The 13,475-nt window shown below is 41.8% G+C and overlaps 1 protein-coding gene and 1 non-coding gene across 10 annotated transcripts in view; both read right to left on the minus strand.

Moving 5' to 3' along the window:
* Nucleotides 1-13,475, minus strand: part of NCAPD2 (non-SMC condensin I complex subunit D2) — a 31,539-nt gene that overhangs the window by 9,067 nt on the left and 8,997 nt on the right. For all 9 annotated transcript variants that reach the window (XM_037514495.2, XM_037514490.2, XM_037514489.2 and 6 more), the window contains exons 3-15: nt 9,255-9,330; nt 8,735-8,793; nt 8,107-8,282; nt 7,684-7,826; nt 6,523-6,650; nt 6,327-6,450; nt 6,015-6,162; nt 4,538-4,735; nt 4,101-4,235; nt 3,932-4,019; nt 3,367-3,547; nt 1,144-1,268; nt 571-810 (exon numbers count right to left, since the gene is read on the minus strand). In XM_037514495.2, coding sequence (XP_037370392.1) covers nt 571-810; nt 1,144-1,268; nt 3,367-3,547; nt 3,932-4,019; nt 4,101-4,235; nt 4,538-4,735; nt 6,015-6,162; nt 6,327-6,450; nt 6,523-6,650; nt 7,684-7,826; nt 8,107-8,282; nt 8,735-8,793; nt 9,255-9,330 — 1,821 coding nt within the window. The remainder of the gene's footprint in view (nt 1-570; nt 811-1,143; nt 1,269-3,366; nt 3,548-3,931; nt 4,020-4,100; nt 4,236-4,537; nt 4,736-6,014; nt 6,163-6,326; nt 6,451-6,522; nt 6,651-7,683; nt 7,827-8,106; nt 8,283-8,734; nt 8,794-9,254; nt 9,331-13,475) is intronic.
* LOC119248529 (small nucleolar RNA U85) lies at nt 8,359-8,688 on the minus strand. The gene has a single exon (XR_005125959.1). It is a non-coding gene; the product is annotated as a small nucleolar RNA U85 (small nucleolar RNA).

Raw genomic sequence — 13,475 nt, forward strand, 5'->3', positions numbered from 1 at the left:
GGGACGGACACAATGTCACCTGCTTGGCAAAACTCCCGCAATACTTAAAGATAGCAGCTTTCTTAAAGTAACAACATGCAAATGAAGCTTTTTCTCATTTTCTCTGAAAATGTCAACTCCTCCTATAAAATATTAGAGGCCTTAAAATATATAAACTTAATGGGGCTATGGAATGCAAACAAATAAAGAATCTCTGCCTTTTAAAGGTGCAGTTGAGGGCCTCCCTGGTGGCACAGGGGTTAAAGACACAGCGCTATCAGCTATCGCCAGCCACTGCAGCATGAGTTTGATCCTCAGCCAGGGAGCTAACCCACACGGTGCATCAGACCTTTCCTGCCTCGCTTGCCGCTCCCCTCAGCAGTGTATTTTAGTATAGCTGCTGGTTCTGCTCCCCACTCTGTCTCTGGTGAATCCTCTCACCCCCACACCTCTGGCCTGCACCCCAGTTCTTGTATGCATAAATAAATAAATCTTTATAAAAAAAAATAAAGATGCAGTTGAGGTCAATAAAATATGGACTAGTTTTTCCAAGCTCAAGACCCAGTCCTTACAGAAAGGCACTCTGCATACCTGTAGTTGTGTTTTCATACATCATCTTGCTAATGATGCCAATGGCCTGTGTGATTTGCAGAGAGAAACTATAGGCATCCTGAAGATATTGCACCAGCATCTCCTGCTTTACCAGTTCATCATTTTCCCTGGATTTCACGGGCTCAGACAGAGTGGGCTTGTCTTTACAGTTAGTCTGTTCTGGGTCCATGTTTTCTGTAGACCTCTGGGGATCCTTCTCTTGAGTGGAAGCTGCTGGGCCTAGGGATTCAAAGAGAATTACAGGATGGTTTTTGTTCAAAGGTATGTGGGGATATTTCTTTCCACAACAGGAAAGTAAAAACTATCTTGGTTCATTTCTGAAATGATTCCTCAAGTCCTCCATGGTTTGAAAATACCTATCAATCGTGACTATCAATCATAGGCCATGGGCTGGCTTTCATTCTACAGCAAAAACACTGTCAACTCCTCACTGGTCTTTTTCAGCACCAGGATTTGAGAGGTAGGCCTGTGTCTGGCATAAGTAAATGGCCCATAAATACTAGTAGAAAGGTTTTTTTTTTTTTTGTTGACTGAAGAAGGTAAAGGGATTACCTTTGAAGATAGTTCCTAGAAGATTCAGGAATCTGGTCTCCTCTGATTCCTCTGGGTCCATGTGACTGAAGGGTTCAGACTCCTGAAAGTGGCCTATGGCCCGTCGAGTGAGAATGATGGCCTGCCTGAAAGAACATCAACCTGTTATCAATTCACCACCCCGAGTGTCAATGCAGCCTTTTGTAAGGGAACTTACCTCATGATCTCAAGAACACAGATCTGCTGCCCAAAGGAAAGAAACACTTCTCATGTTCAAACACTTGCAAAGCACCATCTAAGGAGTGGAGCTCAAACCACTGCCTAGTTCTAAAGCAACTTTAGGCTTTATTATTGGCTTCAAAAGTTCATAAGATTTTGGGCCTCCCTCGTGGCGCAGGGGTTAAGACACAACCTATGAAGCAACCCGCAGCTACTGCAGCATGAGTTCGATTCCCAGCCGGCCAGGGAGAAACCCACATGGCGGGACAGACCTCTCCTGTCTTGCCCGCTGCTCCCCTCAGCAGTGTACTTTGGTCCATCTGCCTGTTCTGTTCCCTGCTCTGTCTCTGGTGAATCCTCTCACCCCCCATATCTCTGGCCTGTACCCCAATTCTTGTATAAAAATAAATAAATCTTAAAAAAAAAGTTCGTAAGGTTTTATAAATTTAAAAATCAAAACCTACTCCAAACATCTATTTAAGAGTTTTGCTAAGTTAAAGTTTGGAAACAAACTTTTAATAATTGGTTGATTAATGGTACATCTATAAAAAGGGATTCCATGTAGCAGTAAAAAACAACAAAGCAGCTATTTATGTGTAAATATTAAAAACTCAGTGAGATAAATAATAAAGTGAAAAAAGCAAAATGGCAGATCAGAGAATAGAGAATTCTATCACTTGTGTAAAAAGGGGGTAGGGAGGGATAATGTACGTTGGATGGTACATCTGTAAGTCATCTCTAGGAGGACACTCAATGGTTCTAAAGTTGCTTCTCTTTGGGAAGGAAACCAAGTGGATGGAAAGTAGGTACGGAAGGGACTTGCATGGCACGACCTTTTTGTAATTTCAAGTTTTATACCCTGAGGATATATAGTCTAATTTTTAAAAAGTAGATCTCTGCTTTCCTCCCCGCCCCCCACCCCCGCCCCCAAACATTGCCTTTTCTTTATGGACTTGGATTCTATTTTTTTTTTTTGCATAGAAGATCTGAGGTGTAAGCCAGAGGTGCAGGTGGGGGTGAGAGGATTCGCCAGAGACAGAATAGAGAGCAGAACAGGCAGATCTACTGAAATACACTGCTGAGGGGAGCAGCAGGCGAGATAGGAGAGGTTTGCTGTGCCATGTGGGTTAGCTCCCTGGCCAGGGATTGAACTTAGGCTGTTGTGGTGATAGTGCTGAGACTTAACCCCTAGGCCACCAGGGAGGCCCAAGTAGATCTCTGCTTTTAAAAAAGTTTGTTATTAAACTGATAACAAAATTATTTTAAAATGTTTTGTTCTAACCTAAATTTGTAATTGGAAGCAAACACTACGGTTACCAAAAATTGAACCCAGTATCAATTGCTGACGCGGAAAAATAAGTTTTATAACTATACTTTCTCTTTATGCGTTAGCAAAGTAAAGAAAGATACAAGGGAGAGCTAATTAGCCAACTTTTGATCAGCCATTTCCAAACAGTCTAATAAGCAAAAAAAATAAGTAATTTGTGGGGTAGGTTTAAGAATAACCAATGACAGCTACATGGACTTTTGTTACCAAGCTACTCTGAAGTCGTACTCACAAAACCATGGAGAAATCTTTTTTAAATAAAGGCTTAAAGATTAGGTAGGATTAAGCAAGTCTGATATTACTGGGGCAGATTTTAGCATCAGAAAGCCATTGGAGATCACATAATGTAGTCAATTTCTTACTTTACAATTAATGAGACAGGTCCATAAAGTTTAAGCAACTTTAGATTATGGAACTTGAATTATACTTACAGGTTTTCTTCTTCAAAAGGAGGACTTTTGTCATATTTAATTTAATACTGTTTATATTGATTTGCTAGAAGCCTCTTTAAATATCTGTATGCTTAATTGTGGACTACAACTTTGGCATAAACCTGGTGTTCATATCATTACTACAATGAAAACACCCACCATCATTTGATGGCAGTCTACCGTAAGAGCATTTTGTTTTGAAGTAATATTTTTGAAAGGTTAACTCTGAACCGAAACATGTCACTGGAGGATATCGCTCTTACATACTTGTAACTAGCTCTGGCAAGCAATCGATGGATGCGTCCTTTCACCTCTTCAGCGGTCTCTCTGTCAGCAATTTCTTCATTAATCTCCTCTTCTTCCTGGGGAAACTTTACCAGCTGCTGCAGGGTAAACTTCAACTCTGGCAGCATGGCTTCCCACTCCTCCTCTGGGTCCAGCACTGCAGCTAAGTGAGAAGATCTTGCTTAGGTTCTTTTTTTTTTTTTTTTTTTTTTAAGATTTTCTTTATTTATGCATACAAGAACTGGGGTGCAGGCCAGATGTGCAGGGGGTGAGAGGATTCACTAGTGACAGAGTGGGGAGCAGAACAGATGGATCTACTGAAATACACTGCTGAGAGGAGCAGCGGGAGAGGCAGGCGAGGTCTGCTCGCCATGTGGGTTAGCTCCCTGGCTGGGGATTGAACTCATGCCGCAGTGCCTGGCGATAGCTTGATAGTGCTGAGACTTTAACCCCTGCACAACCAGGGAGGCCCTCGCTTAGATTCTTTCACTGGAATGTCCGCTATAGACTGTCTGGGGTGAGGACTCCTACCCAATAAACTACTCACAAGCAGGAGCAGTTCTCCTCTGGGCCCTCATCTCTTGTAACTTCTGGGATTCCTTCTGCAGTGGTCCAGCAAGGTCGGTATCACTAAGCTATCAAGGTAAAATGAATATTGGGGTTACTGAGTCACACAATTTCATCCCTGTTTCCATTTAATTCCTTCTTCTACTTACCTTGCAGGAAAAAGGGTTATTGGCAAGAAAACTGGCCAGCAGCTGGATGGCATTTTTACATACTAGCACCGACTTGTCTGCCAGACGTCCCACTGCTAAAGCCATCACTGCTTGGAAACGTGTCAGGGGGAGAGCCTATGTGGGGTAGAACAAAAGGATCAGTTCACATCTCACATAGCCATTCTGATCAAGGTGATCTTGAGGTATATTCTAAATGAACTAACCACTCATTCTAAAGAAACTTTTATGGTATATAAATAAAGAAATACCCTTTGTAGCGGTTAAGACAATACAGACATCTTTGTTCTTAGAAGACTTTTGCTACTGGTAGTAAAAACCAGAATTCTACTCTTCCTTGGGATACTATTTTTGACACTTTTCTCCAGCCTGTACACAGAGGGATAATGTATTTCTTTATCAGGTAGAAGATTATTCACCTTCTGTTGGACAATTCTGGTGAAGAGCTGCAAAACACGGCTCCGCACAAAGGAGTTGACATCATGGGCATGGGCTTGTAAGGTGTCCAAAAACTGATCTCTGGTGTCACGGGCTGCTTCCTCCAGCTGATCCCCATTCAAAACCTGCAGTACCATTTCTGCCATGGCTGCTAGCACAGCATTGCGCATCACGTAATTCTGAGAGAAAGAAAGAAAACTGGCATGAGATGGGGCCTCCCTGGTGGCACGAGGGGTTGAGACACAACCTATGAAGCTATGTTCAGCCACTGCAGCATGAGTTCAATCCCCAGTCAGGGAGCTACTCACGTGGCACAGCAGATCTCTCCTGCCTCGTCCACTGCTCCCCTCAGCATTGTATTTCAGTCATTCCTCCTATTCTGTTCCCCACTCTGTCTCTGGTGAATCCTCTTACCCTGCCTCCCCACACCTCTGACCTGTACCCCAGTTCTTGTATGTATAAATAAATCTTTAAGGAAAAAAAATTAAATTAAAAAAAAAAAAAAAAGAAAATTGGCATGAATTTCTGTGCTCCAGTATTAAGTCTTCAGTTCTAAACTCGTGCGCCCACCCAGGCATACAGAAGGGGCAAGGCCTTTAGTCAAGGTTAAGCTTGCTTGTCTTAACTATGACTTTTTTGGGTCAAATGCCTGCAAGATCACTGGAATAAGCTGAATCCCAGAGGGCCTTTGCTCAGAGAATGTAGGGACAAAACAAACAAGAGCCAAAACAATTTCCCTGTAAGGTTCACCCACGTAACTATGGTAGTAGCTAAATATGTAGTCATATCTGAAAAACATTAATTACTATCTTTTATTTGAGGCTTCAAAGTTTTTGATCCTTACCAAAAAAACCCCTTCTCCCACACTTTACCAACAGAGAACAAGACACAGAAAAGCAGAAAACAGTCCATGAGGACCAAGCAAATCCATTACAGGGTCCAGTGGAGACCAGGGCTAAGGGTTTTTGCCAGGCTAAGAGTCAGAGAATGGAATTCTGCACAAGAAGTTAAAAGGAAAATAAATAAATGAGTGACTATTTTGTCCTTGATCTCCACCTAGCATCAGTTTGGGGGGCAGCCAGATTAGCATTCAGGGGCAAGAGAGACAGGAATTGACTGGAGAAAACAAGGCAAGCCACATGGCAGGAAGAAGCTGTATCCTGAGGAAAGGATGGCACTCAGAATCATAGCTGAGTGACTCTTACTAGATGTAAGCTGTGGTACTGTCATCTCCCCTGCCAGACCTGGAAAACACTGCTATACTGAAATAGGATTAATAAAGGGCTCTTTACTCAATAAACTTCACCTGCTTTTCTACAAGAAGGAACTGTTACAGTGAGAGGCCTAGACAATGTGAACATGACTTCATGTGAGATCTACCATCTTGTTAACATACAGCCTTTCAATAACAGACTTAAAACCCCTGGAAAACTCTGAAGTTCTCAGGGGACCACCTACCTCTCCATCCAGGTGATCTAACAAAATGCACATGCTGGACATCAGGATAGCTGGGATTCGTTCTGCTAGTTCTGTCAGGAAGGCTGCAAAACCCTTTGCCCCTGAAGTGTCCCGACTCAGCTCCTGGGGACACTTCTGTCCAATCTCTCTATACAGGGAAGAAACAGCAAGATAATTCAACTGTCAGTTCCCGGTAAGAAAGGAAATTGGTGTCTAATATCTGAAGGGACCTAGTGTTGCACAGAGAATATATTTGTAATCTTAACTTTTCATTGAGATTAACAATTAGAAATTTAGACAAGGAAGAGTTACCTTACAATCTCTCCCACTATGCTCTTCATTCCAAAATCAGTTGCCCACAGACTCACAGCTGCTACCAGTACAGGTGCCAAGTGTTCATAGTGCTGCAGCATCTGGATGATCTTCACAGTGGCACCTGTGGAAGTACTGAACATGAGAATTTAAGCACAAAACGAAAAAGGTGGGGCAAAGTAGAGGGCCAACGTACTGAGCATATGGTTATAGCGAGTCAAGGCGACACCAAGCAGGCGTGTTATGGCTTCCCGGGTGGGGCGATTCTTCTGGTGACTAATAGTGGGATTCTCCAGGAGGCGGTAGCAGCACCCAGTAACCAAACTGAGAATGGAAAAGAGTGAGATGAAAACAGCTGTATTTCTACTAGGGACCTGCCTCATTTATTCTAGCTCTGTTGCCCTCAAAGCTAGGGTGTCCTAGCTTTCTTCATTCTATCACCTTCTACACCAAGTTGCTTTGCTGCTGCTGTTGCCTGCTTTCCCTGGCCAAGAGTCCAGGTGAGGTCAGAGCACACCGTGACCCCTGAGGGCTTTACCATCAGATGCCAGACAGATATGAAGCCTTTTCCTAGATACCCTTCCTGCCTGACCTGGAGGTAGGTGGGGGGGCCAGGGATGCACCTACCTGATGCTCCCCAGGGCCAGAGAGCACCCAGAGTTCCACACCCAATCCCTGCAATGACACCTCTAGCCAGAACCCCCCCCTTCCGGAACTTCTAGCACCGAGGAGCAGCCATTCGTGGAGGGGGCCCCTGCCCTACAGAAGCTGCCCCATGTGCCAGGAAGTTCCTGTACTGGCCTAGCTGGACAGTGAGTCACCTGGCTCAGTGCTTGGCAGAAAGCACGGAAGACGTGGTAATGGTAAACTGTCCAGTTGGTGTGCAGGGGTCCTGGTCTCACTGCCTCACCACAACCACTTCCTGTCTTCTCATAAAGTTACTCATTAAAACTGTGTCTGTGTGAAAAGAATAAAATCACAATCCTCTTCCATCAAACTACCTATTCCTTCATTTTTCTCCGAAACAATAGACCATAAAGCATACTATCTACTTTACTTAAAGTTTTTCTTCTACTCTTTAATATAAGCTCCAATTGTTTACAATGCCTCCAATGATACTAGCCACATGCACCTAGGAGAATCTCAGTAAATACTGTTTCGTGAACAAAGGATATAGGAGATGAGACATTGATAGCAATTTCTAGTATTCCACTGTTTACTTCCCACAACTCAATGTTGTGAGCCTACCTCTATACACTACAGAGAGAACTGAAGCAGGAATGAAGTATTTAAAAGGCATCTCTAGCAACAGAGCCCACCCAGTACAATACTATCTGTAGCAATCTCAACTACCCACCTGACAAATTCTTCTTCAATTATTGAGTGGTTCCACAGGTGACGAATGTCCAATTGGAGCAGCTGTGTTAAAAGCTGAAGAATTGGTTGTCTTTCTTCTTCCCAGTCAAAGCCATGAGCTGCCTTGGACCGCGCTTTCCTACCCTAAAAAGGATCATGTATACATGTAGGAAAAAACAAGGAAACAAAGAGGGTCAGTATCTGCTAGTCTGAGTGTATCAACTACTCAGCATTGAGACAAAGACAGGAATGTAGACGTATTACAAATTGCAAAATGGCTGCATTTCTGGGGAAAAGATCCTGTGGTATTCTTCCTCACAGCTTTCCTACTTCCTCACAGGACAGAAAGAGGCCTCGGGATCACTGGCCTGTTCCGCCCCATCCCCCCAGGTCCCACATTTTGTGAGCGAGGACTCCAAATTACCTTCCCACCAAGGTCTAAGTCCACAGTCTGGCTGGTCATGGTCTCAAAGGATTCCAGGAGGCGTATCAAAGCATAGCAGTTCATTTTGAGGGCATTTAGGTGGGCACTTCTATCTGATATGCTCAAGGTTGCATCATCCAGGATAGCTGGAAGTTCCTGAGAGTGATGGGTTACCACTGAGAGGGGTAGAATCTGGCGTCAGTTTCATTTACTTCCCTCATATAACCCAAATTCAAAACACACAGCATTTGCAGCCATCAGATTACCAAAGATCTGTGTTTCATCTCTCAGTGGCCATTACATGGGCTAAGTCCTTTGAACCCTTGACCCAAATACCATATACTCATATGCCCTGTCCCTCCTTTCACTCCAGTTACCATAATTTCTTACTGGCAGCTGGAAGAATCACCTCTATTAAAAAGAGGTAGCTGAAAAGTAGGAAGAATTTCTTGTTGGTCTGCCCTTACAGTGAACACACATAACTCTGTATTGCCCACCAAGATTACAGACCTTAATAGATCAAAGGCTCCTGGGCTTAGCCAAACCAACTGAATCACCACAGCCTTGATATCATCATGTGGCTGATAAAATGTAGGAAACAGAAATAAACAACCCCTCCCCTAAATACCTTTTATCAGGAATTCCAGAGTATCTTCCTTGAGGTCAGGATCTATATTTCGAAAATGACTAGGAGGGAAGGAAAGAGCAGGGGGTGAGACAGGAATCTGCAGAACCCATTCTAACAAATCAGGTTGAATCTAAACAATCTAAGGCTTAGGTGCAGATGACATCTCCTGTCTTGCCCCTGCTCCCTTGCAGGGTATTTCAATAAATCTGCCTTTCCCTTACTTCACACTATTGCCTGTGAATTCTTTCACCTTATGCCACCGGTTAGCACCCTGATTTTCCTTGTAACATCTGGTAGCCTGGCATTTCCAAAAAAAAAGAGAGAGACAATCTAATGTTTCTAATGCTTAAAAATAAATGAAATTGCTCAGCTGAATAACTATGATGGCATGTTGGGGTAGAGATATCAGCACCCAGAACCATTTATCAGTGAATCTATTTGGAATTTTAAGACTAACTTGCAAAGTTAGGGCAAAGAGTCATCAATTCTTTTTCGAATATAGGTCAGGTCCTTTACTTACTGTAGAATGCTGTAGATAGTATCAAAATGTTCCAGCATAGCCAGGGGGCCCTGAGCTCGGAACGCAGCCTGAAAAGCTATAAAGATGAAAGAAACTTATGAATAGAGGGGATACAACTTTTTGGTATATTCTATTCATAGCAGAAAATCAAGTTAATTAATTGCTTTTATTGGTAGAATAAACGTCGATAATATATGTTAGTACTTGTATTACATTTTGAAAACCCAGCACCTTTTAATTTTCAAACCTAGTGCTCTTTTCATCCTGATTGCACTGCTTTTAGATAGAAATATTAATATAAAGGGGAATAGGAGTAGAGCCAATTATGTCTTAAATGTGCAAGAGACAGGGCAAAATGGGAATTAGATGACTTTTTAACTAAATGTTATATTTAGCTCTTGTTGTGGCTGGGGAGGAAAAGAATTCTACCAAATTATTTTTTTCTGTAATACCAAGTTGGCCTGGAAAGCAAAGGTAGAAACATCTACTCTATTATCAATGATGGCTTGACCTGATTCATCATAGCAATCAGGTCTGAAAATTTTACCGAGTGATTCTATTGTTCCTGACTCCACAGCACCACACGCAGAGCATATTCTCCTCTTTCTTTATGCTTTTTCTTATCCATTGCCTCGCTTCCTCTAATAGATGACTCTTTCTACTTTACCAAAAAGAATGAGACCAAAGCATCGGTTCCCTCATGTAACCCTGCCTCCCTATTAACAAATCATTCTGCTAACATCTTCCCATTCTTTGCTTCAGTCTCATTTTGTCCCCTGCAAACAGAAAAATACTCTCTTCTAAAGCTAACCTTTCCCACTGTTCCAAAGGTTTATCCCCCCTCCTTCACTCTTGGTTTTATCTTCCCCAGGGATTCTCTTATCCTGCCAACATGTACACGTCTCTCTTCTTTAAAAGGAACAGAACAAAAATAAATAAATAAATAAAAGGAACAAAACAAAAAAGCTTAATGCCTTTTATGTGATCCTGCTATCATATCCTCTTTAAATTGTGTCTAATCTTTCTCAATTTCCAGAAATCTAGTTGTTTTTTTGTAAGATTTTTTTTTTATGCATACAAGAACTGGGGTGTAAGCCAGAGGCGGGGGTGGGGGTGAGAAGATTCACCAGAGACAGAGTGGGTAGCAGAACAGGTGGATATATTGAAATACACTGCTGAGGGGAGCAGCAGTTGAGACAGGAGAGGTCTGCCTCGCCATGTGAGTTAACTTCCTGGATAGTCTGATAGCGCTAACTTTAACCCCTGAGCCACCAGGGAGGCCCTTTCCAGAAATCTAGTTTTTAGGACTGACCAACTATTCTTTCAAAGAGTTCCAACAGTCTATTTTTTATACATCTATGCTTCTCTCAGTCCATATCCCTCATTGCCTCAGCTGCAGCAGTCCATGGATCTAATCTAGAGTGTAATTGCTTTACATTTTTATTTGGCTTGAATGTTTACTAGGACACGAGATAACCCAATATGTGTAAGCTATTTACCACTCTGTCAAACTTCCTTCTGTAATCTGGAAAATATAGAAAAATGGAAGGAAAAAGATACTATTAACATTTGGCTATTTTTTCAGTCTTTTCTATACATACTTCTGTTGTTAAGGTTGTATCACATATTCACTTCTCGGTTCTGCTTTTAAGCATACTACAATAAAAACATTATAAAACTGTTGTAAACAATTTTTAGTAACACCTAACATTCCACTGAATGTATCTTGATTAACTATTACCCTTTTGTTAAATGTTAATGATATTTCTAATTTTTTCCATTAACTAACATTTAAGTCTGCTACATAATCTGGACTAAATCCACCTAAATTTATTCCATTTATGTATCATACAAATAAAAATTGCTTAGAAAAAACACAAAACCATGCCAACTATTCTCACTTTAAACTTCTGGCCACCAACCTCAAGTGGTCCCTTCATATTTCCTGGTGAGCCTATTCAAATTCCCAGGTCTCTATCTTCTAGGCAATTATTTCACACCTTTCCTCTGCTCACAACATCAAGATCTTTTTCCTCAACTTACCCTCAGCTAAAGGATTTACATGCTAGCTCAATAAGAAAACAGAATTAGATAGAAGAGAACTGTGAACTGCCCCAAGCTATGTATTTACTCAGACCACCTGCATTTATTTCTACAGACAGCCATATCTCCTTTTTATTGCACCTCGCAGATAGTGTGTTCAAAAAACAAACTGAAGGTTTGTGACAGTCCTGCATCAAGCAAGCACCATTTCCAACAGCAGGTGCTCATTTAGTCTCTCTGTCACACTTAGGTGAATCTTACAACATTTCAAACTCTTTCCTCATCACTGTATCTGTTAGGCTAACCTGTGGTTGGTGATCTCCAATGGTATATAGCAAACGTTTCAGGGTGCAACAAACTACCTCCATGTAAGATTGCAAGCTTAATAAATGTTGTTTGTGTTCTGAATGTTCCAGTAGTTGGTCACTGCCCACCCCATCTTTCTCCCTGTCCTGAGACTCCCCTAGTCCCCGATCACAACAATATTGAAATTAGGCCAATTAATAACCCTACAACAGCCTCTAAGTGTTCAAGTGAAAGGAAGAAGCTAGAAATGATTAAGCTTAGTGAGGGAGGTGTGTCTAAAGCCCAAGACAGTTTAGGTTTCTTGTGCATCAAGTTATGAATGCAAAGGGAAAGTTCTTGAAGGCAATTAAAAGTGCTACTCCAGTGAACAGACAAATAAGGAAATAAAACACCCTTATTGCTGATATGGAAAAAGTCTGAGTCTGAATAGAATATTAAACAAGTCACAACATTTCCTTATGCCATATCCTAACCCAGAGCAAGGTCCTAACTCTCTTCAATTCTCTGAAAGCTGACAGAGGTGAGGAAGCTACAGAAGAAAAGTTTGAAGCTCCCAGAGGCCCCTTCCAGAGGTTTAAGGAAAAAAGCCAACTCCATCACACAAAAATGCAAGGTAAAGCTGCAAGTGCTGATGGAGAAGTTGCAGCAAGTTGTCCAGATGATCCAGTGAAGATCACTGACAACAGATTTTCAATGTAAAGTACTTTTCATTAAGGTATATATATTGTTTTTCTTGGACATAATGCTATTGCATACTCACTAGACCACAGTATAATTATATTTAAAAATTATATTTATAACTTTCGTATGCACTGAGAGACAAACAAAAAAACCTGCTCTACTCACCTGAAATGGGATGGTCTGGAACGGAACCTGTACTATCTCTAAGGTGTGCCTGAACTTTCTTTTTTGCTGTGTATAAACTGTACGTCTCTAATAAACCACCTCCTTATCCCGTGCACCAATCATATACTCTCTTATTCACTAAAGGATATTGCTCCATCAATTATTCCCTGTCCCTCCCTGCATCATCAGCTTTTGCCTTTGTCTCATTCCCACTCAGCATATACACACAAGTAATACTGCCCATCTTTAAAAAAAAAAATCCTCCCTTGACTCTCTCCTTGCCCCGAGCTATCATCCAATTTCTGTCCTACTCCTTAAACAACCAGAAAGGGTTATTAAACTTAAACTTATCATCTCTATTTTATGTATTTATTTATTTTTTAAAAAGATTTATTTATGCATACAAGAACTGGGGTATAGGCCAGAGGTGGGGTGGGGTGGGGTGAGAGGATTCACCAGAGACAGAGTAGGGAACAGAACAGGCAGATTGACTGAAATACACCGCTGAGGGGACCACCGGGTGAGTCAGGAGAGGTCTGTGGCTCTTGTGGGTAGCTTCTTGGCTGGGAATCACACTTGTGCTACAGTGGCTGTGGACAGCTTCATAGGTTGTATCTTAACCCTTGTGCCACCAGGGAAGCCCAAACTTATCCTCTCTAATATGTCTTCTCCTGTTTCCTCATGAACCCATTCCAGTCAGATTTTTGTCCCCATCATTCCTGAGAGCTTTCATCAAGGTTACCAGCAAATGTTGCATTGCTAAGTCCAGTACTTAATTTGCAGTTGATCTTTTCCTTTTAGAAATGTTCTCTTGATCTGAAATGATTTAGCTTCCATTTAGCTCCCTAATTCACTTTCTGCCTCAATGATTAGTTCTTAGTTTCTTCCATTGGTTCTTTTTCATCTTCCCAAGTCTCCAAATGCTGGACTGCCTCAGGTCTTACATCTTCAAACTGCTTTTCTTCTCCATCTAGCTTCACTGAAATCTCAATGCTTTAAATGTCCTCTACATACTGAATATAAAAC

This window comes from Talpa occidentalis, unplaced genomic scaffold (genome assembly GCF_014898055.3).
Source record: "Talpa occidentalis isolate TD23 unplaced genomic scaffold, MPIMG_talOcc4v2.1 talOcc4.16, whole genome shotgun sequence".
NCBI classification, from domain to species: domain Eukaryota; kingdom Metazoa; phylum Chordata; class Mammalia; order Eulipotyphla; family Talpidae; genus Talpa; species Talpa occidentalis.